Source organism: Polistes dominula, unplaced genomic scaffold (assembly GCF_049000335.1).
Source record: "Polistes dominula isolate Pdom_NZ unplaced genomic scaffold, Pdom_raw_medaka contig_37, whole genome shotgun sequence".
In the NCBI taxonomy this organism is placed as follows: domain Eukaryota; kingdom Metazoa; phylum Arthropoda; class Insecta; order Hymenoptera; family Vespidae; genus Polistes; species Polistes dominula.
Window position 1 is genome coordinate 2423420 of NW_028301169.1, and position 25705 is coordinate 2449124.

General features: G+C 30.1%; 2 protein-coding genes and 1 long non-coding RNA gene across 3 annotated transcripts in view; 2 read left to right on the forward strand and 1 right to left on the reverse strand.

Moving 5' to 3' along the window:
* LOC107069428 (protein PALS1) overlaps nucleotides 1-1664 on the reverse strand; it is an 84183-nt gene extending 82519 nt beyond the window's left edge. Inside the window, 1 exon segment of the mRNA XM_015326742.2 lies at nucleotides 265-1664. Within this exon segment, the coding sequence (XP_015182228.2) occupies nucleotides 265-328 (64 nt within the window). The 5' untranslated portion in view covers nucleotides 329-1664.
* A 728-nt stretch (nucleotides 1665-2392) lies between these two features.
* LOC107069430 (uncharacterized) lies at nucleotides 2393-4395 on the forward strand. Its single transcript, XR_001476115.2, has 3 exons — nucleotides 2393-2490; nucleotides 3129-3318; nucleotides 3420-4395. It is a non-coding gene; the product is annotated as an uncharacterized LOC107069430 (long non-coding RNA).
* Nucleotides 4396-5206: 811 nt separating this feature from the next.
* Nucleotides 5207-24725, forward strand: LOC107069414 (uncharacterized). The gene is given in 14 exon segments (XM_015326713.2): nucleotides 5207-5426; nucleotides 5530-5744; nucleotides 9246-9635; nucleotides 9638-12043; nucleotides 12083-13577; nucleotides 13657-13825; nucleotides 13911-14112; nucleotides 14199-14693; nucleotides 14782-15016; nucleotides 15091-15259; nucleotides 15404-15518; nucleotides 15655-15973; nucleotides 16638-16848; nucleotides 17105-24725. Coding segments are annotated over 12 exon segments (6318 nt in total). The 5' UTR covers nucleotides 5207-5426; nucleotides 5530-5744; nucleotides 9246-9278; the 3' UTR covers nucleotides 17250-24725.
* Nucleotides 24726-25705: the final 980 nt, after the last annotated feature.

Genomic DNA, 25705 nt, shown 5'->3' on the forward strand with positions numbered 1-25705 from the left:
ATATATATATATGCTAGGTATATTTCCGGATAAGCTTTGATACGACAAAATCATAATATTGGTACGATGATCCATCAGCATTTAGCCCTGATAAATATTCAAACGTTTAACGAGCAATGGATATCCCCTAACTACCCTATACTCTATCAGTCCCATCCCCATTCCCCATCATCCTCATTCCCCATCCCCACTCCCAATCCTTCCGATCGTCCCTTAACACTTTCGTAAAATATACATAAATTTGAACATGGACGATTTGCTTACCGTACAACTTCATCTCCCCGTTCTTATTCGCCAACATAATGATGTAACCCTCTAGATCAACCATTTTCGCTGTTGCTATCTTTCTCCTCGTGTACTATTGGACAACTTCCAGGAACAACATACTACGTAATAAATGCCGGTTGCATACATGCACGTTAATCCACTAACACTTATCACAACGCTCAGATACGACGAGCGTGTCATCGGCATAGGGATATAAACCCTTCACCTGGAATAATCACACGTTATCACGTGTTGTAATAGTTACTTTCATTATTTTCACACTCATTTTTCCTTCTTTTTTTTTTTTTTTTTTGGAGTATATTCTCATACATCCAGACAAATATTTAAATAATTCAAACAATCTTTATATCCCTTCACCCCTTCTGTTATTTTTTGTTTATCTTTTTTTTCTTCTATCACGATAATGAAAAACTTGACTAGACACTTTTTTTTTTTTGAGGGGGTGGACTTTTTCTTATTATCAATAAAACGAATCCGAAATATTTCGAACACTTTTTTAATTATTATTTTTTCTATTTTTGTTCGATCATCTGACCGAATGGAGGGTGCGACGAACACTGGGACACCGAGAACATGGTGTATTCGAAATGCACATAGAAGAGATGCACGAACTGTTTGATAAGAGAGGGAGAGTGAGAATATGAGAGAGAGAGAGAGAGAGAGAGGGGTGAAGGTAGGAAGAGAAGGGGCGGGGGTGGAGGAGTTAAAAAAGTAGGACGATCGAGTAAAGGGAAGGATCGCGCCTATATTCTCGTGGTAAGGATTTTTTTTCTTCTTGGGAGCGGCTTTTGACAAATTTTTCAAAATTTTTTTTTACCACCTTTTTCACCTTATTATACGATTCTTCTTTTTTTTTTTATCGTAAAACGCGTGTTATACACTTGCTTACATCATTGTAAATTATAAATATGTGTGTGTATATGTGTGTGTGTATGGGAAAAAATCGTGTAAGGAAACTCGGCCAAGATAGGCCTTTAACACGAACTGATCTACATTCTTATGATAATATCATCCTCAAAAAAAAAAATATATATATATATGTATATGTATATATATATATTTAAAGAGTGTAAAAAATTGTCACGACAATCGAAGGATCACGAGGATAATAACTCTTTGACAGAAGGAAGTATAATAACGTAGTAGTTCTCGGTGCCACCTCGGCCATCTCGTCTTCACTCTGATACGGTGCATCTGTCAATCTGAAAAACACCATCACTAATGGTGTTGATGATGATGATGATGATGATGATGATGAAGAAGACAAACTTGTTCCTTATATATGTATCGTCATTTAAAAATAATATTTCAAATTTCAAATGTAATTATAACGATGATAATACGTGTATCATCAAACTCCACATGTGTCACATTCGTAAGATAATTATTATTATTATTGTTATTAAATAAAAATAAAAAAAAAGGAGATTTAATTAATTCAATCGAGATTCGTTTTATATCGTTTAAATATATTGTCCCATTTTTTTATTTTTTTTATTATTAATATTATTATATAGGAATATTATTTCTTCAACGAATGAGAAAATACCGTGACGAGATAATTATGTTGCAGATATTATAGATAAATAGATATCATCGTTTGTGTTCCTTGATTGACACATATCTTCTCTCAATCAAAATTACAATAAATATATAATCAGAGATTATATATATATATATATATATATATATAGTCGTGAGCATGTAACAATAATCGACACTGGGTGCTAGTATTCTATCGACAAATTATTTTTCTTTCTTTTCCTTTTCACCGAGGCACGTACACTCAAAAATTGATTAGGACAAATAATAATAATAATCTTCTTCTTCTTCTTGTTCTTATTCCGTGTTCTTCCATTTACTCTATGTCCTGCGAATACGACGACGACGACGACGACGTCGACGACATCGTGCGCGAAATCGTGCGCGATATCCACGTAAACCAAGGAAGCCAGAGCTGTGCCGACACTGCTCTAGGTCTGATAGTATCCAGCTTCTCTGGTGGTGCTGCTGCTGCTGTTGGCTGATAACGATGAGGGTGGTAGTAGTGGGGTTGATAGTAGTGATGGTGGGGTTGATGATAGTAGTGGGGTTGATGGTGGTTGTGACGGTAACAGCGCCACCAGTGTTGTCCGTTCACGACGCCAACGGCGTCTTACCAACGAGATCCAACGCCTGGCTTAGAATTTTATGCTCTGGCAGGTTAGTTCAGCGCCGCCACCTTCATTTTATTCCAACCCCCGACAACTCCCCATACCAAAACCCATGACGTTAACCAACGACTTTGATGATTCTCTCTCTCTCTCTCTCATCTTCCCTTTTAACACGAGTTACACGTCAGTGAACACACTCCTAACTTAACGGACATTGGATTCTAAATTATAGTACGAGTTTGTCGAATATTTTCTCATATCTACGTCACTTTATCTAAAACCATAACTCTCTCTCTCTCTCTTTCTTGCATACTTTGAATCTTCCTTTCATTATATGGATGTAGATCATGGGAATACGGTTATTCATCTGGAACTATGCCGATAGTACACTAAACTCGAACGATTCAGTAGTAACCTGTTTTCATGTGTTTCAACACCATAGACACACTTTACGTGTATATATTTTTATATATCAGGAGATCTTTTTAGGAAACAGATAAAATGGGTCCTAAAATGTTAAAAAGGACCAATCGTGTCACTATAGATTATTCCCGATGATTGATAATGATGATCCTCATCGTGTTGTTGTTGACGATGATGATGATGATGATGATGATGATGATGATGATGATGCAGATGATGATGATAATGACGTTCTTGCTAAAAATTATACATGAACGTATGTAGGTTACGCAGACGCAGGCGTTCTCTTTAATATGGAAGGAGATATCGACGGGAAGAGAGAACGAGATAGAATGGTCTTCTATGTGATCGATATGGAGGATGTTACATGGAGTTAGTCACTACCCTGATTCCGCTTGCGCTTATTTCTTGCGCGGGAATAACCTGCATCCTTCGATTATTAACATTAATCCAGGTGGTCTATCATTTTTACAATATAATGTATTATTTATTATTGTCCATGTAATTAGAGTTAACTATGGATACCTGATGAATCCTTTGTTTATTGTTATTTAGTTGAGGAAAATCGTTGGAATAAAAAATGATGACGGTTTAATGGATAAGCTAAGAATAGTTGGGAAAATAATATGATCACGTGTGTGCGTTTAATCATAACAAGTAAAACAGAAACCGTGTTGTTAACGTTTAACGTGACAAAGAAAGCACCAAGCGCATTAGTCACCGTCATAATGCTTGTAAGAATCTCTAGAGAGGAATGGTAGGAAAAAATGTGGGCGGAGAGAAAGGATGATGCTAAGGAGAAACGGAGAATGAGGAAAGATTAAGATACGGACAAAAGAAATTCTTAGTTGTATCGTTTGTAATAGAATTTTTTTTTTTTATTTCTTTTCCTTCTTTTTTTTTCAAATACAATTCTAAGACGCGATAAAACGGTATCTGGAACACGATATTCTTTTAGGTTATTGAAAAAAGAAGTGAAGGAAAATATTACAATACGATTGGGATCTAAAAATATTCAACAATAAGGTACTCGATCATTTTCCTATTCGAGAAGATAATAATTTCATATATGTATATAATATTTTTTACCACACCTAAATACATTTTTTAATATTGAGAATTTCAAAGTAAGCCCGCCTTTTTTCAAATGTGCAATATGGATGCGCGGTTTTGTACCATTAAGGCATGTACGTATGTAGTCTAGTAAAAAAAACACACACAGGATCTTATTTTTTATTGAAAATCAAAACGTTGTAAATATTACATAAAGGAAAACCAATGTTCCATATATATATAAATAAATAATATCTTTACTTATTTAATTGATGTGAATAAAATCTTAGTATTTATATATATAATTCATCGTCACTAAAATCTTCTGATTGGTGAATACTTTTCACCAAAGCAAATTTATTTGTCAATAATTTACACTAGAATTTCATGGAAATAATTCTAGAGAAATTTCTATGTTATACCATCGAATGATAAATTATCGATAAGAATAAAATATGAACGTACAGCGCTGTATCGTGGCAAAAATGTCAACCAAAATGGGTTGCAATGATTTCAACTTTTTTATCATAGGTACATAAATCAATGCAACGGGTTGCATTTTGTAATATATATACATCATGTAATATACATTAATAACAAAAAAAATCTTTATTTTTTCATACAAATAAATAATAATTTAATTTAATCTGTTTTTAATACATTAACCTAAAAAGAAAACAAAGATAACATCCCTAAATATTTCTGTGAGTTCATTTAACTCAAAATTGCATCCAAATTTGACCCTAATAAAACCTAAGTAAAAAACAATAAAAATAATAATTCCCCATATTATTTAAACGAGATACTCGGTTAACAATAATAATAAAAATAAATTGAATGATCACAAAAGAACCCTTTCGAACGATTAATATATTTCCTATCAAAATAATTGAAACCTTTAACCTGATCTCAGTTTTGGAGTGTCCTTGTGCCCTACAAGAGACGACTGAATTTAACCCCCACAAGTATATATCTTTCTCTCTCTTTCTCTCTCTCTCTCTCTCTTCATATCTTTTTATCCCCATCAGAAGGGCTAGGAAGAAGAATAAAAAAAAAAAACAGGAACGAAGGGTAAAAGAAGAAGAAGAAGAAGAAAAAAAAGAAAATGGTGGATATCGAAAAGGGGTGGTGGGTAAGGGTAACAACTAACGAAGGTGAAGTCGACCAACATGATCATAGTGTGCGGAGTTAGGCACGCGCGCACGACATGCGCATAGTATCCCTTTTACGCGCATGTTTCTTCTCCGCAAAACGGATCGATGCTGGAAATAGCTCAGCCCGCAGGAGAGTACGAGGTGAGTTGCCTTAGCTTTCGGTTACGGGAAGCTAGCTTACTTTCCTTACTTACTTACTTTACAACATTACGACATATTACATCGATATACTAGTTCTTTCTTTTTTGTTGTTTCTTTCAGAATTAAAAAAAAAAAAAAAAAAGAAAAACGAAATTAAACAACAACTTCATTGGTGAAGTGTCCAAAAGTCGCCAGCCATCATCGTTTACTTTCGGTTAGATCCTATATTTTATTATATATCCTCTTTTTTTTATTCTTCTAACCACCTACACACACACATATATATATATATATTCGTTTCATCCCACATTTCACAGGAGGGGAATTCCCTTTTTCTTGAATTTGTTTCGAGTGATACGAACGATCATAAACGAGACTCGTATTATTTTATCGTTTTAAACTTCGATTATATATTTCGTGGAAGAGGTTGGAAAAGGGAGGAGAAGGAGAAGGAGGAGGAGGAGGAAAGTTTCTTCCGTGATGACGCGAAAAAAATGTACACCCTATCGATGTGGCTGATGAGGCGCAACTCGTAAGTATCAATAGTATTATCTCTACTTATGTGGTTCTTTCTGCATCTATGGTGTTTTTAGCTAGGTGTGTGTGTATCAGTTACGAAACATTTTATAGATTTTTTTTATCTCGATTTAGTAAACTAGTTTTTTAGGAACCATCAAACGTTCTGGAACACGAGCCTGTGGGATTGATCGAAACCTTCTCAGCAAACCGCTGACGTTTTAGGCATGCACCGTGTATGTGTGTGTGTTTGTATGTGTATATCTGTCACATATGCAGCATGCTTAATCGTATCAACTACCTGAAAGATTTACCACCTTTTTTTTTTCAATTATATGTTACGAAAGAAAATTTTGTGTTTTTATAAAACGTATTTGCTAGAAAACAGAAGTTGATGAGAATTAAGTTATCTTAGTTTGTAATTAACTCAATTTTAGATTTACAATTAATTTTATGATCATTGATTAACGTTGTTTTTAAAGTATCATGGGATATAAATCGACATAGCAACCGTCGTCATCGAATTGGTGATGATCGTTTTACTTTGAAACGTGTTCCGTTTTTTTTTTTTTTTCAAAGCTTTTCTTCAAACGTTTCATCGTCAAAATTTATATTTATTTTATTTTTCTCTTCATCTTCTTCTTCAACGTTACATCACGCAGAACAGACATTCTTCGATCGTTCTAAATATAAAACTAAGTCAAAATTTCTTTTTTTTTTTCGTTTTTTTCTTTTATATTCCCCTTGTTTTACTGGCCTCATTTTTATATAACTTTCGTCAAAATTGATTCTAGTTTTAATAAATGTTTGATCCAATTAACATATGGAACAAACAAAAAATAGGATTCATGTTGAGTTCGACGACATTTTTCATTTATAAACTCACGTTCATTCAGATTTCGTCATTTTCTCGTATCTATACATAACACATGTATAATTGGATGATACTAAAACTAGAATTTCATGAGATTCTTTCTAGAAATACTAATCGTAAGTTCGTTGTATTGTAACATTTATAAATTTCAATTTTTTATAAATCTAATTGAAACAAAATGATCATTTGAAATAAATCATTTATTATTCTACAACTGAGCACAAAATTCCGCGCAGTTGCTAATCAATCAAATGTACACCCACACTGAATTATTTCATATTCAATATCAAAGTACAAGTATGCAATATAACAAAGAATAAATACAAGTAACAATTGTGACATTAAATTGATTATAATTATTACGTAATTATTTTTGATTAGCTTAATAATATTTTCGTAAATTCGAATATTAGAGTATTTAATCGAAAATAATTATGAGAGAGTGGAATGTAGGGTAAGATTTTGTTTTGGAAGAATAAGGGTTCGAAGATACCCGAGAACGACCCCTCAACCTCCACTCCCCTCACCCTTTCTACCCCGAATCGTCAGAAACGTCTTTTGTCTCTTGTGATGCAACCAATATAACTAATCGATACTTTAACGATACGTTTTGCAATGTATTGACCACGTTTTAAACTAAATTCAATTATTTTTATTCGCAGTTAAAAAAAAAAAAAGAATGAATAAAAATGATGAAATTGAATTGAGATGAACAAAAGTACACAAAAAGTTGAAAAGAAAAATATTCTGGTTCACAAAAGTTATCTAAAAATATTTAATTAATTTTTTTTTATTGACAATGGATGTTATAAACAAATAAAAAATTAAAAAAAAAAAAATAGTTTTGAAATTTCGGAACTTTTGAATAATCTCGTTTATTGTCACAAATGTGGGGGATAAAAAACACGATGCCCTTATTCTTCTTTCGTTTATCGATTCAACTTTGAAACCAAGGCACGTGTACAATGTCCATTTATCTGTATATGTGTGTAGTATATATGTGTATTCATATAAATACACTTGTGTGTTTGTAAGACTAAAGTGAATATACTGCCACCGTGCGAAACGAATCTATGACCCGTAAAAGATTTTCATGCTTCCAAAGTATGGTTTTGTTCGGCACAAGAAACAAATTATGACGTAACAATTTAATTTAGAGACAAGTTATAATTCTATAAGGGTGTTTTTTTTTTTTTTTATAAAATATTCCATGAAATTAATTCACGCGTTATAATTTCAAACTAAATTTTTAAAGGGGGATTACTTTTGTTTCACGAGTTTTATTAGAGTTTTGATATAATTTGAAAATAGAAAATAATCAGATAGAATGAGGATTGGATTAAAGGATTTTGTCCTGGTGATATTGTATCAAAATATTGATTATTATACACCCCTTTTCGTCGGTTCAGCAAATATAGATAATGAGATAGATCACGTTTTGAAGATTAACGAGACGAATGACGTTTTCAACGTCACCTAACCAATGGAATATAATTTTGTTATTAATACATTTTTTTTCTTATCATAAATTAATTAATTATTTCCTATTTAAATATAATAAATTAATAATAATTATTATTTTCTTCATGTTTTATTTTTTTATGGGAATAAATCATATTTTAGCAGCTCAATAATAAAATTCTAAGTAGTAACGTGTACACTCTTGTTATTTAAATGTAAATCAATCTGGCAGTAAGGGATAATCTTATTTAAATAATGTCAACAGAAGTGTTATGAGATAGTTGTGTCTGAATTTAGTTCAAAATGTAACAGTCATCGTCATGGTAAATACATTCATTCGTTGAAAATAATCTTTTATTATTCATAACCTTTTTATTTCATTAAATTATTGTCTCGTTAAATTTATCGCACGTTTGGAAAAATTGTCAAGAATTTAAATTATCATCTATCAATTTGTTTCAATATCGACTATTCGATAACTCATCGATCATTTTCTCTAATTTTTCCAATAACTTTCAATCATCATAAAAGTGATCAAATAATCGTGGAGGGAAAAAACGCGTAGTTTATTTTCGATCATTATCTTACCAAACAACTAACTGTCAATTGATGACTAAGTTAATATTTACGGTAAGATACTTTTGAATACGGTTAAATAAAATATTAACTCAATTCTAACCTATAATTATATAAAAAGTAGGAAGTAAAGTAAATTATAATATTCCTAGAAGAACTAAATATCTAACCTAAACTTTGAGGAATAATCTAAATCAAATGAACTCGATAATGAATGAAAAGAAATTGTCAATTTATCGATTTATTCCAACATGGACGATATTCGATAATTCACCGATCATTTTCTCTAATTGTAATACATTTTTCCAATTATTTTCAATCATCCTAAAAAGTGATCAAACAATAAAACAACAACTACCAACAGAATATTAAATGAATATTTACTTTAAAATAATTTTGAATGGGATTAAATAAGATGTTAATACAATTCTAACCTATAAATATATAAAAATTAGGAAATAAAGTAGATAATTATTAAATTATTAGAAAAACTAGATGTATCTCATCTAAATAATAATCTAAATCAAATTAGTTTGATAATGACGCTTATTATTTCGCTTATGATTAAATATTTTGAATGATTTGAGTATATTTGATTGATTTCAGAAGCCTCTCCCGCGAAACGGTAGGTCTTAGAGAATGCACAAGCTAGCTAAGGGATTGAAAAAGAAGAAAAAGTCGAAGAAAAATAAGAAGGGCGAGGAGGAAGAGTTCGACCCGGAGGAACTCGAGCGTTACCGGCGTGAACGTGCGGAGCGAGCAGAGCGGGCCGAACAGAAAGCCGATGAATCTGGTGAAACTGTAGTTGCGGCCGGCAATGCTGGCTCCGACGAGTGGCAAAAGTTCGAGGCTTTGACGGCGGGTGTTGATTCTTTGTTAAAAAAGACCCAAGGTGATCTAGATCGTATAAAATCGGTATCCTTTTTCCAACGTAAACCGGCCTTGGTCGAAGAAAGGAAAAAGAATAAATCGGAGGAAGAGGAACAGGACGAAGAGAAAAAAGCAAATCCTCGTCTAAGAAGTGGATTGGTTTCGACGAAGAAGGAAATCTCGTTAATAAAGAACCAGGTGATGGTGGTGCAGTAGATGGTGAATCCAGTAAAGGTGACAAATTATTGGTCAGTGAAAACGGTTTCGTTGAGATTCCTGACGACGAGGATGAACAAGAGGATTCCGCAGACGAGGATATATTTGACACTACTTACGTCGACGTTCTTCAAAATATCGACGTACAATTAGCTTACATACCTGACAGTCCTGTTAAAGAAGATTTAGACGACGATCCGTTTGACACAACCAACGCTGAAAAAGTACTCAAAACAGTCGATAAAAAGGGCAACAAGTTAGTCAGTCTTGGTAATGCGGTTGAAATTTTATCCGGTAGAATCGATCATGTGAGTACATGCAAATTACCTCCTAAAAGTAAAAAGAAATCAGTCGTACAACAGGATTTATTGTTGGACGATTTTGAGGAATCGGAAGGTGGATTTAATTCCGAAGGTGTTGTTGCAGAACCGATAGAAGTTGAGAAAACACTTTTAGACGACGATTCCGATTTACCGGATATACCGATAGATCTAACTAAATTACCATCGGTATTACCGAGACCTGTCACACCTGCGACTTCTCAAGAAACTGAAGTACTCACAACAGAAGCTAAAGAAACGATCGATATCACTGAATTCGAAGTGCTCAAAGAGAAAACAATTTTGGAAGAAATTCCTGATTTGGATGATGCCGAATTTGATTTAACCGCACCCACTGATAATCCGATTAAACTCGAGGAAGCTGAGGATCCATTCGGTGAGAAAGAACCAATTGCTAAAGATTTCCAAACTGAGATCATCGAAGCTAGTTTCGAAGCAGCAACTTTCGTTGACGAGGAAGATCCATTTGACACTACTTTTGCAGAAAATATATTACCTGGTAAAACTGAACTAAAATTCATCGAAAAAGAATTAGAAGAATTACCGATTTCTACGGTTTCCATATCGTTGACCGATCCTGCTGGCTTAAACAGAGACTACGAGACAGGTTTACCCAAACCCGAAGCAAATAGTAATGTAAATAAAACAGATTTGTTAAGTAGTTCGACAAGTGAATTGAATTTGATCGATCCCCCCATAGCACCAGTTGAAGAACTCACATATGTTGATCCTTTCGATACATCAGCGATCAAGGAAATACCACCAGGTCAAACGGAGTTGAAATTTCTTGAAAGAGAACTTCTTGGTGAACAACCAAAGACTGACAGTGTTCTTGACAAAGTCAACGTCAACGTTGTCGAAGACGACGACGACGATTTTGATCCTAGAAGAGAAACACCACCGGCAACACCTGTCGTGAAACCTCCTGTAAGACCAAGTCCACCTGTTTTTCCGGTTAAAACTGAATTTAAAGTTAACTTCGAGAAAGAAGAGGAGGAAGAACAAATTCCTGATAACATATCCAATAATCGTGGGAGAAAAGCTTCTAGACCGGAAATTATTGATCTGTCAATAACAAAAAGCGTTGCTTTTGAATTACCGACACCATCAAACCGACCAGATCTTCTAACAACCACTGACGAAGAAAAATCGTTACCTTCGAAACCACTGACACCGTATTACACCCAAAAATCAATTGAAAAGAGTTTGCCACCTGAAGACGAAGAAGCTGATATCGATCCATTCGATACTAGTTTTGTAACTAAAGTAACACCTGGTAAAACCGAGTTGAAATTAATCGAATCCGAATTATTGGAACAAGAATCAAAATTATCTCACAGCGTTAGCGATCACGAATTTAATCCTAGATCACAGAACGAAGAAGTTTCAAGAAGAAAAAGTGATTTCACCGCTACTTCATTCAGGCCTAATAATTTAGAATTTGTTGTTAATGCAACCACAAATCCATTGACAGAAATAATTGAAACTGAATCGGTAAAACAGGAACTTACTAGACGTGAAAGTTTGCTCGATGCTGAAGTAGAAGTCGATGCCAAACCCCTAACTCCTAGAGTGGAGACCAAAACTATCAAAGAAGAAGAAGACATTTCATATGTTGACCCATTCGATACTTCCATAGCCGTCAATATTTTACCTGGCAAGGCAGAATTGAAAGTCTTAGAAAGCGAACTGGAGCAAATAACCGAACAAGTACGTCCGAATCCTATAAGTTTAAGTTCGATTGTTGCTACGTCGTTGGTGACGGATGAAGAAGATTTTAATCCAAGAGCCGACGAGGTGTCACAATCGAAAGATTTTCTATGCACGAACGATCAAGATCTAGATACAAAAGTATTGACTCCACTTCAGTCCAAGGACACCACGTTAGAAGACGATATAGATCCATTTGATACGAGCTTTGCTACAATTGGACCAGGAAAAACCGAACTGAAAATACTCGAATCTGAGCTCATGCAATAACCTTAAAAAAAAAACAAATTACACAAACGTTAATTGATCATCCAGTTTAAGACTGATCGATATTTTCTTATTAAACTTGTTTCATTTACTAATTTAATCAAGATGGATTCAAAAGGTGGAAATCCATTCCTAATGGACGACTACGCGTCCGAGCCGGACAACTCGGTTGCTGGCCAACAAGAATTAAATCCTTTCTTGGAATCCTTCACAGGTGGGGCAACAACGGAGCACGGAGAAAATCCATTCTTAAATATTACAAGTGATCAATCTTATCAAGCACCGGTGAACGTAGAATCAACGAATCCTTTTGCTTCCTTTTGCGAAGAAAATATATTTCATTTATCGGAGGACACAAAAGTAGAGGAAGAAAAGCCTAGCGAACCAATACCACCACCTGTACAAGCGAAGAATGAAAAACCACCGCCGTCTAGACCCCCACCACCCAGGCCACAGCCACCACCACCACCACCGCCGAAAAACACAAAAGACCTTATCCTATCGGTTACAGGCGCAATGGATGCCACATCTAATCATCTTTTGGATCGATTGCAAGCTACAAGAACCCCAAGTCCAACTCTGATGCATTCACCCTCACCAACACCTGAACACAGTTTTGCCGATTTTCTAGACGTTGATGGAAACGTACCGGACTTGATACCCTATGACAATGAGGCCGCAGAACCACCAAAAAGTAGTCAAGATATTTTAGATTTATTCGATGCTCCGAATACTGACACAACGGCAACGGCAACCTTCACAATAAATACTACAAATTTGATAACTGACGTTGCAGTAACTAGTACTACTCAAGAAAATCCATTTGTTAATATACCCGATCAGGAAATTGATTCTACTGCTCCAACGGAAGGTGCATTCAGTTCTTATTATTCAGAAACTAAATCAGTCAGCACAGAAAAGAGACCATCGGTTTCATCAGCAATGGCCTTTCCTATTCAAGAAACGGAAAATCAATCGGTCGTTGATTTAGATTTTTCAGAACAAGCATCTGTTGCAACAAGCACAGCCCAAATAACTTCCGTAACGGCTACGGAATTATTTTCAACTGCATCTACCGAACAAATTTCAACGACAGCCGATTCTCCCTTCTTCACAATATCCGACAGCACAAGCACTGCACAATATGGGGTGACCGAAACACCAGCCACAACGTCTTTGGCAACCACGATGACGCAACCAATCAGTCAACCCATATTTTCGATGACGGATACCCAACAAAATGTTTTCTCTTCCGATCTCCTAGGTGATTTTAACGAACCCACTAAAGAAGTGGGTGGTTTAATTTCAACCAGTCCCATACCGGCTGCTGAATATCCCGGAACCGATACTTATCGATCCGATACTCAATTAGATAATTTTGCTGCTACAACTAAAGCTATTGAAAGTACCGGTGATGCGTTCGATGCTTTTGCATCGAAATTTGACAAAGCAGCTGAACCAGAAACGAATACTGATCCGTTCTTAGATGCATTTGGTAATACTGGACCTACTGCGATGGATACGTCTAGCGATGGTACAGTGTCATTACATTTTTCTGTATGTGTTTTTCTTTTTAATACAAATTATAACTAAATTGCAATATGTTGATTCAGTATGGGGAGATTCGTCAGGCGGTGGAGATGCTGGTGCTACCGGTTTCGAAGAAAACGATGGTTTTGATTCATTCCTAAGTATGACAGCACCACCACAAGCAGAAACTAAAGTTAAACGAACAGATTCCGCTGACTCTGACGAACCACCTGACTTCAGTGTCTTTATAAAGTAAGTTAAAATTTACTAACACTAGGCTGATGTTTTATTTTCAATTATACTAACTTGATTTATTATTCAATTTTGGATTTATTAGACCTAAAGAAGGTGATCAGCTTACTCAATCTGAAGTTGGACCGGTACCAGTTTTAGCACCACCACCGAAGAGTCCACAAAATGCAGCTTACGCCGATTCAACGTCACGGTTTAATCCTTTCGATAAAGCAACTGGATTTGTTCAAGAAGCTGTTGTTCCTACAGAAACAGCTCAACCTGAAATAACTAGAACAGATTCCCAGGTAAACTTTTTGTAATCAATACTTTGAGAATGATCAAATTTTTCTGAGATATACACAGTGTCAAAAGCAAATTTTTATCAAATCAGGAAACACCACCGACTCCGTTGTTCGATGAAGATGTAAGTCAACCTTTGGAAGATTTTCCACGTGTTCCGTATACCGGTGACGGTTGGGAAATGCAATTACGTCAACCGAATAAAAAGAAAATCACTGGACAACGATTTTGGAAAAAGATATTCGTTAAATTGGTTTATCAGGGTGATAATCCAGTTCTTCAATTGTTCAATGGCAAAGATGACAAAGATCCGTTCCAAGAGTTACCACTTTTGGCATGTTATTCCGTTTCGGATATTGGAGCTCAACAATTCGATCAATATGGAAAAATATTCACGGTTAAATTGCAATATATTTTTTACAAAGAACGTCCAGGAGTTAGGCCGGGCCAAGTAACCAAAGCCGAACGTTTGACGAACAAACTCTCACAGTTTGCTGCTTATGCAATTCAAGGTGATTATCAGGGTGTCAAAGAATTTGGTAGCGATTTGAAAAAATTAGGTCGTCCCGTTGAACATGCGGCACAGGTAAATATTATTGTTTTTTATCATAATTTTATCATACTGAAAAGAAAGGAACTGTCATAAAATGAATCATTATTATTATCATCTTCAGATATCTCAATTATTCAAACTGGGATCTCAAAATTATGAGGATATGAAAACATTTTCATGCGCCATCGAAGAAGCCCTTTTCAGGTTATCGGCTCACAGAGAAAGGGCATTAACTTATAAAATGGAAGAAGTTCAAATAACCGTGGTCGATGAATTATACGTCGAACAAAGTGCCGAGGGTCACGTAGATAAACAAATAGCACGTGTTCGTCTTTTCTTCTTAGGTTTCTTGACCGGTAATTTACATTTGTTGTTTTTTTTTAAACCTTTTTTGATATAACATCTAATTGGCATGTAATAATGATTTAAGGTATGCCTGACGTTGAATTGGGAATAAATGACATGTGGCGTCAAGGTAAAGAAGTTGTTGGAAGACACGACATTATACCTGTCATAACCGAAGAATGGATACGTTTAGAAAATGTCGAATTTCATTCTTGTGTACAACAAGACGAATACGAAAAATCGAGGATTATTAAGTAAATAATATTTTGTGTTTTATTTTTTATATTTAATTTGTTTTCCTTTACATCCACAATTTTAACTTAATAATTATTAAACCTTTGAGATTTTGGGTGTATGTTATTTAACTGACTAATCTAAATACTAATCGATATTTGAAGGTTCAAACCACCCGATGCATGTTATATCGAATTAATGAGATTTCGAGTAAGACCACCTAAAAATAGAGAATTACCGCTTCAATTAAAAGCAGTAATGTGCGTTACCGGTAACAAGGTAAAAGGTTTTTTTTTATGATTAATAAATGCATGCTAGACGATCAATAATATTATAACAAATTTAAAAATAAAACCTTAGTTAATTATTTGTTTTATTATTCATCTACTTATTAATGATAATTATTTAATCATAGGTTGAACTTAGAGCGGATATATTAGTACCAGGATTTGCATCAAGAAAACTCGGTCAAATTCCTTGCGAAGATGTGATGGTGCGTTTCCCAATTCCTGAATGTTGGATCTATCTGTTTAGGGTAGAGAAACATTTTAGGTACGGTTCAGTTAAATCGGCTCATAGAAGAACCGGTAAGATCAAAGGTATAGAAAGATTTTTGGGTGCTGTTGATACGTTAGAACCACAATTGATGGAAGTTACATCTGGACAAGCAAAATATGAACATCAACATCGTGCTATTGTATGGAGAATGCCTAGATTACCTAAAGAAGGACAAGGTATTATAAAAAATCATCTTACAATCAGATTTTGTTCTTGCTAATCAAATTGTGAGCCTATTTTATTCAAACAAATAAAGCAGATTAAACAGGTTCAATAGGTTAAACAGGTTGAACAAATGCATCTTATAAAAATGAGATTTTCTAAAACATTTGATAAACTAATTAGAATTAAATTGCTAGTGGTTGAAATTAATAATTATTTGAAATACATTTAAAGGTGCATACACAACCAATTTTATTTATTAAATAGATTGATGATGCATCCTATAAAGATTTGATTTTCTAAAACATTTGATGCATACTAACTTTAACTAAATTGCTAGTGGTTAAAGTAATAATTATTTGTAATGCATTTAAAGGTGCATACACAAAGCACCAATTAGTTTTTTAATGGTTGAAATCATCATAATTGATTGCACCAAGTACCAATTGATTTATTTACTATACAAATCATGAGCTTATTTTATTAAAACAAATAGAATAGATTAAACAGATTAAATAGGTCAAACAGAGATTCATCTTATAAAGATTAGATTTTTTTAAACATTTGATACACACTAATTTAAATTAAATTGCTTGTAGTTGGAAAGGGGATTTAATGAGTTAATAATTTGTTCATTTTTCGTTCTCAATGTAATAATTATTTGTAATATATTTAAAGGTGCATACACAACTCACCAATTGGTTTGTCGCATGGCTTTAACTTCCTACGATCAAATACCGGAAAATTTAGCCGAATATTGTTACGTCGAATTCACCATGCCGGCTACACAAGTTTCTCATACGACTGCTAGGAGTGTGAGTTTTCAAAATAGTGACAGTGATTCACCACCGGAAAAATACGTACGAAATTTGTCTCGACACGAATACAGGTAAAACCTTTAATTAATTTCATTTATATTGTTGTCCTTTTATATATATATATATATATATTTAATAAACAATTTAATAATTATATTAATATATTATATATTGACAATGAACTTTCGAGTTTCTATATATAATGCCAATTAATAATAATATTATTTATTATATTAATAAAAATAATTTGATAAATAATTAAATATATTTAATTAAATAAATATTTTTATATGATATTATAATTAAATTTGTAATGAATACATTTAGAGTTGGTATCGAGCATACGCAAGGTGAGGGACCAGGTGCTTATTTGTCAGCAACGATAACTAAAAAAATTCCTGAAACAACTCCAGAAACTCACGGTGAAGTTTCTGATACACCAGCTGAATCAGATTCCGATTCTTCGGAATAATTCTTTTTTTTTTTTTTTTTTATTAATAAGCGTTGTCAATTCATCGAGGTCGTACGAGGTGGTGATTGTTCTACTTTATCAAGAGTGTATGATAATACTGATATTAAACGATATCGTTATGTCTATGAAATAACTATGATGAGAAAAAGAGAGAAAGGTGTTCTCTTTAATATGATCGACGAAGCGTTGTTATTCGCTGACTATAAGTTGCTTGTTAAGTCGATTAATGACTTTGCTATTGTACTTATTGCAAAATTTGCCTGTATAAGGGTTTAAATGAAAGATCGTGTGTAAATCGGTTCACAGGCTGTTTCGTAAGTTTAATAATTAACAAACTTAATATTCGAAATCAAAGACATAAATCTGTTACGATCAAAAGCAACAACAACAACAACAACAACAACAAAAACCAAACTATTTGATACAATACACGACACGACTACGAAATAACTGGAAAGAATATAAAACAATAATGAATGAAATTTGTTAATAACATCGTACAGAACAACCTTGCAAGTGTTAATAATTTTTTTTTTATTATAATAAATGAACAAAAAAATATAATAGATTATTTAAATAACACGAATTTTTATTCTATATCTTTTTTGGGGGAGTTTTGTTAATTTAAATTAATTATTTGTTTCAATTTATAATTGTTATAGCTCACGAAACGCCTTGCATCTATTTACACGCACAAAACGTAGTACATAATTAATAAAAAAAAAATATTTAAAAAAAAGTAAATATGAGATAAATAAAAATTAATTTATAAGAGACGACAATACTGCTGTTTTGTTCAGCTTAGCTTGCTAAGTCGTAGAAAAACACTTGCGGTGAAAGGCTTTGGATAAATGGACGTCATGTTTCAAAGACTTTATGATATTCCAATAATTATAATAAAAAAAAAAAAAAAACTAAAAAATAATAATTGAAGAACATTCGATAAAAATTTTGAAAAAATATTGCAATCATTTATCAAACTATAATAAAATTTAAACAACGATATTCAAACTATGATACAAATAATTCAATTCTAAAAACAAAATAACAAATTATTAATTAATTAATTATTTATTTAATATTATTAATATTATTAATTTATTAATTAAATTAAATCTAACAGCATTTATAATTTTACATTTATTTATTTATTAAGGTTACTTATTATATTATTTATTAATAGAAAAAATATAGTTTCAATATCCTAGTCATCATTTTATCAGATTATCTAAACAAAATGTTTTTTTTTTAATTTAGATATATATATACATTTTCTATAGGAAATATTTCATTTTATGTTATTATGTTTTATACATCGATTACATATACATCGAGATAACGATCAGAGTGAAATATTTATAGGATAAAAAACAAAGTAAAAAAAAAATAAAGATATATAAGTCTCGTTATGTAGTATTCGTGATCGTTCGCGTATATTATTCTAGAGCTTGCAATTAGTATAATAATAATTATAATAATAATAATAAAATAATTGTTATCTAGTCTTTAGTCTGCCTACGTTTAATAGATTGCAAACAAAACAAATTGGTAATCATTCACATAATTCGTCAGTTGCATGATTTGAGATCGAACCAACGAATTCTAATTTGATTATGATTCTCATGATAAATTTAAATAATTCAATTAAAAAATATTTTCTATAAGAAAAAAAATGATTTATTCTTGAAATATTTCAACTATGTTGCATATATATATATAATATTTTTTATATAAAATATTAATAAATATAATAAATAATTACATTTATTATAATATTATAATAAATTATATAATATAATTTAATAATTTTATAATTAATTATAATTAAAATTATATAATAATTATATTATATATAAATCTAATAAATTATATTTATGATAATAATATATAATATATATATATTATTATAATAATAGTAAATAAATATTATAATAAATAATTATTATTAATAATTAATTATACAGCTGTAAACAAAAAAAAATCAATTAAATCTTACAATGAAGATAATTTATAAAAATTACTTTTGCATTAATCATGTTATTAAAGAAGATGACTGTTATCGCGTGACTAACAAGATAACAAGAGTTAATTAAGACTTTTAATTGCAATTAAATACGCCAATCGTGAGAAACTAATCCAATTTGAATTTTGAAATATTCGTATCTCGACATGACGTAACATATAATTATAGTGTTCGTGGTTTTACAAAGTTATCAATCATAGGAATCGTTAATAATTGACAAAGGTATCGACAATTCAATGGTGCATCGCAAATTAAACAAAAATATGATAAGAAATTTATCTAAGAGAGTAAAAATATCATTAAGGTGATAAGAAAATTGTAATATATGTTAGCAATATATATATATATATATATATATATATATATATATATATATATATAAATTATATAATAAATATTTAAATATATAAAGAGTAATTAATAATAAGAAAAGATAATACTTATAAGTATTTTCAAAATATTTTAATTTAATATATAAATGTATAAGCTTCCGTTATTTGTTTATGTTAAACGTTTAAAAAACTGACAATAAATTGTCAGTGCAATTGAATGAAGAAAGCTGCAATGAAATTTTTCAGATAATTCATTAATTTAATTTCAGAAATTTGCTTTTGCAATGATTGAAAAACAATGTCAAATAATATTTGGGAGTGTAAACAATTTAGTATGTAAATTTAATACAAATATATGAATAATGAAGTGAAGAAGATTTCCATATGAAATATGCAAATTGAAGAATGTTAAGATTCACATAATCGTTTGATATTGTATGTGCCCATAATTATGAAAGTGATCAAAGTCAAAATTAAAAAAAAAAATGAGTTTATTAGTTATTAAGCACCACATTATTTTAAACTAAATAAATTCAATATAATTTTCACGATATTGTCAAAAATGAATCGTTAGATAATGTTTGTTTTTTTCAATATTACATAGAATTCATCTAATGTTCAAATAGAAATCTTTAAATATCTCGAAACAAGAGTTACATGACTTACAATTAGACCACTTTTATAATTATGGGCACATATGTGTCAGAAATATTAATGTATATGTTAACAAATGATCATGTGAATCTTAACATTCTCTAATTTTATTATTTCATATATATATATATATATATATATATATATATATATATAAATATTTATAAGACTAGTCAAATAAGTTTAAGTTATTTTATTGATTTTGTTGATCTTTAAACATTTCTTTCCTTAAATGGAAGAATACGTGGCGAGTGTGCTCCTAGTCCCTAGTTATTAAGTAAAACTCTGGTCAAGAAAAAAATGAGTCAAATAAATATAAGGAAGAAAAAAAAAAGAAAAGAAAAGAAAAGAAAAGAAATTTAACAAAGTACGTTTAATAATAAGTTTATACTCTACTAAGATTTAAATAATTAAATGTATAATTAAGGTTAAAAAAATGTTTCCAAATGAATGAGCCAAGTATATGCTATTATTAGATAATTAGATATAATAATAATAATAATAATAATAATAATTTATGGTCATTACTCTGATCGTTGTCTTAAAATAATAATTGTTATTATTTTTAATACTTTTTTTGTTGTTCTTTCTTACATAATTAAATAACATTGAGTAACATACTTAAATATCTTTGATTATAAACATTTTTATCGTTCAATTAAAACGTTCAACAAAACTTACAATCATTTAGAATACTTTGTAATAATGTTATTTTATTATTTTTACAATTAATTAATTTTTAATTGAAAATATACAGAAAAAAAAAATGATAAAAAATTCGAAATGAAGTATCCAAAAAAAAAAAGAATAATAATAACAACAAACAAATAAAAAAAGTAAATGAAAAGTTTGAACGTGATAATTAGGAAGAAATAAAAAATGCATTTAAGAGTCTTTAAAACGAAAAACAAAAAAAACAAAAACAAAAAGACGACGAAAAAGCTTTTCAATCAACGGTGTTAAACGTCTGTTTGTGTTGGTACCTTAAACGGATTTTGGGCGAGTTTCTTTTTCTGGAAGCTTGCACCAAGATATGTTATTTCCAGCTCGTGATCTCAAATACGCATAATCGCATACGACTGTTTGTTGCGATTCAGAATCAGCGTTATAATGGAAGATAAAAAAAAAAAAAACTTTAAATAAAAAAAGAAAATGACAAAAAAAAATAAAATAAAATAAAATAAAGAAGTAATTAAACAAAAACAAAAAAAAAAAGATAAATAAACAATTATACGATGCATGTATAGGCTCTTTACGTTATAGCGAGAATGTTAATTAGTGTGTACGCATAATAGTCACGTGTACATGATAATTTTCACAGAATAAAAGAGAGAAAGAAATGAAAGAATGATAATGAATGAACGAAAAGAGAAAGTAAATAATTTAATAAACATAGTTTTTTTAATTTAAGTTGATACTCAAAGATTTGTATTGATTAAATTGATCATTCAATTTTGTTCCAAATAATATCATTCTTTATTTGCATTTATTTATATTTTTATTTTTTAAATCATAAATAAAGTTATTCAATAAATAGTTTCTTTTAAAAATAAGATAAATATAATGATTAAAAATAATTGTCATAGTTAATCGAATAATTTCACGATTTGTTACTTTGTATATTTTATTTGTTTTTTATTTCTTTTGTGTTAGAATTTAATTTTGATTCATAAATGAAAAAAGAAGATAGCAAAATAAATTATCGAAACAAAAATTGATGTATGCTTGCCACCTATGACGTCTTATTAGTTTTATAAAAATATCATGGTATGTGAAAAGCTTCGATTAACACGTTCCGTGCCACGTGCATCACCGGTGGTGTACACTTACCATTAGACATAATTATTTAATGTGCTATAACAAATTTCATTCTGTACAAAAATATTCCTATTAAAATATTGATGCATTATACAAAATGCAGTGTTAAACAAAGCACATAAATTATATTTATAATAATTAATAATTAAATGTAACGATTGATTTTGTTGAAACAAAATTAAATGGTCTGAATGACAAGTCAGGTAAAAAAGGACTTTGGCACGGAACGTGGTTAATTTTCCACCTTCCTTTATTCTCCTTATTTAAATAAAGGAGATATTATTTATTTCCATGCGAGTCTTATAAAGATGATAGATAATAAGTATGAAAATGACTATGATGATGATGATGATGATGATGATTATGATGATAATATTGTTGAACTCAAACGTCGTATGAAATGTGAACAAATGAAATAACATTAATAATTATTTTGTAAAGTATTACAAAAGAATTTGTTTCAAATTGACATTAACCCTTTGGGTATATTTGACGAGTGAAACTCGTCATCTGCTTACTTGAACGAAGTTATGGTAGACGAGTCTGACTCGTCATTTTGAATTTAAGATACTTATATAAATATATAAATATTTGTATTTTATTTTATTGATATATTTATTGATATTTTTTAATTAAAATGTTATTGCAAAAATATATTTATATCATCGATATAAATATATTCGAAAGATAATGTATTACTTTGACATATTAATCCAAATAGCAACAAATTAAAATAAAAATCTTCAAATAATTCAGTACTCAAGGGGTTAAACGAATAAACGAAGTGAGATCGAATTGAAAAAAAAAAGAAAAATAACATTGAAATATATTAAATATAACAATTAATTCGGTAAAACATGTTAACAAATTTAAATATTTATTTATAAAATAATATCACGTATAATTATTATTTAAATTTTATTATTTGTTTTGATACATGCTTCAAAACCAACCAATTCAATATTGTTTGACAAAAACAATAATAAAAAATAAAAGATTAAACAAATTTAACCATCGAAATATTGAATTAATTGTTATAATTAATATTTTAATATAACAAAATTGAATATATAAAATAAAAAGAATTGAAAAGAAATGCATTTTTATCAGAAATTGCAAAAAAAAAAAAAAACAAACTTGAATCATTCTTTAAATATTCAATATCGATATATGAAAAAACAAATAAACAAACAAACAAACAAACAAATCGATTGTAAAACAGCAAAAAGTAAGTTTTACGAAAATAATTTTTGTCTGCATGCTCCCGTCAACCTTCCAAATAAATTCGACTTGTCACACAAGTCTTATTGTAATTAACATTAAACAATAATAATGATGACTATGACGATATTTACGTTTTACGTCTATGATGAGCGCTAAACATACCTATCGCGATATGAAAGTATGTAGTTAACATTAAAAAAAAAAAAATAATAAGCAATGAAGTTCATTGCCATATTTAAGATCTAAGATTTATTCGTCACGATTCGACAAAGATAAATAAAAATTTGAAAAAATTCTATAAGGCTATATATATATATATACATAATAATAATTTTAGGGCTAACCAAAAATGCAATAGTTTCAAATTGAAAGCCGCGATTAGTATACTCATTTGCGTTTAAGATGTAATTTCATGAAACGAATGAATGAAACGAACGAACGAACGAATGAATGAATGAATGAATAAAAAAATAAATTAACGATGCAACAAAAAAATAGAAGAAAGAAAAAAGCATCCATATACAGAGAATAATAAAAAAAAAAAAAAAAACAATTAAAAAAGAAACTAGAAGGAACATAATTTTTGTTCTCTTCGTTAGAATAAATCAAGGTCATTTAGAATGAAGACCCAAAAAAAAAAAAATGCTAATAATTAATAAAATCATTGAATTTGATTTTCGAATAGGAAAATTCATTTAGCGCGGCAATTTTTCGTCGTCACGTGGACCTAACACTGAAAGCGCGGGAACATTTGAAAGTGCGTAAAATGAATGATACGATCTATTTAAAAAAAATAAAAAAATAAAATGAAAGAACGAATGATGAAAAAAAAACAAAAATAATAATCCTCGTTGGAGAATCCTAATCGTCCGGAAACAAAGAGAGAAAGAACTGTAATTTAATTTAGTTCGCTGCTGATCTGTAAACATTATATAAATAATTATACATATAACTGTTATTAAATATAACACAACACAACAATAACAAAAAAACGTGAAAAAAAAAACACTTTAATGTATAACTATAATAATAATAATAATAATAATAATAATATTATTATATGTATATGTACGTATTATATTTAATTGTATTTTAAATCAACAATTGTAACCCGTGTCGCGTTATAAAGAAAAATAAAAAAATAAATAAATATTAATATTAATAATATTAATAATAATTATAATAATAATATACGCACGTAAATACCAAAGCAACAGGAGGATAAATACGAAAAATATATTTCGTCGTGTATCATAAAAAAATAAAAAACTATAAAATATAATAGGAACACATTATAAACAGAATTAATGTAAAAGAATGATTAAAAAAAAAAAAATCTAGACCGAGTGAAATACTTGTTAGCCAATTGTATCATTGATAAATTCTATGTATCGATAAATAATATAACATTGTTTAAGCGATGGAGACCAAACGATTTCCTATTTTTACTTTTTTTTTTTAATTTCATTTAATTATTATATTTATTTTGCACGATCTGTCATTCATATTTGATCCAATTTAAAATGTTTTTTTTTTTTTTTATTATAATTTTATAACTCAATTTATTGTCTACATATATCTATAAATGTATTTAGCATACAAATATAGATAAGTATAATGAGTTTGAACGTGACATTGTCTTTACGATATGAGAAACAAAAAAAGAAGAAAAATGAAACCAATCATTTCCATGACAACGTAAAGATAGTTTATTATTATTATTATTATTATTATTTTTTGGATTAAGTACCTAAACATTGAAATTTCTTTTTTTTTTTAATTAACCAGACATGTAAATCTTTCGTAAAGTAATTAATAATGGCTAAACCAGTTCCTTTACAAACGTGTACCTAATTGAATACATCTGAATCATTACGTCAAGTGACCATAACCACGACCTACCAAAAACTGACCTATCTTGATTTAACAAACTTCCTGTAAGTAACATTCTCATGTTTTAATGTTGTATATTTTTGTGTGATCGATTGGCAATGACTTTTGGCAAATTTACCTGGGAATATTCAAACATCATTACATCATTCATTGTATAATCTTACAATCAATCTTGACTGTTGCTAAAAAGGAAACACGTTTCCGTTCCTTAGATAGTACAGCATAACTTACATATGATAAACAATATATATATATAAATATTAATTTTAGAATCTACTTAAATGGATGATATCTTTAATCCCTAGTACTAGTGACATTACATTGATTTATATAACATTTACATATATATATATATATATATATATATTATTAAAAGATGAAACATTCTATTATTAATTCTAAATCAAACATTTCATACTGAACAAACTATTTCTATTGAAAAATATATATACACATAAAGAATTGATTTATCAACTATACTAAAATTAAAAAAAAAAAAAACTACTCTTAAA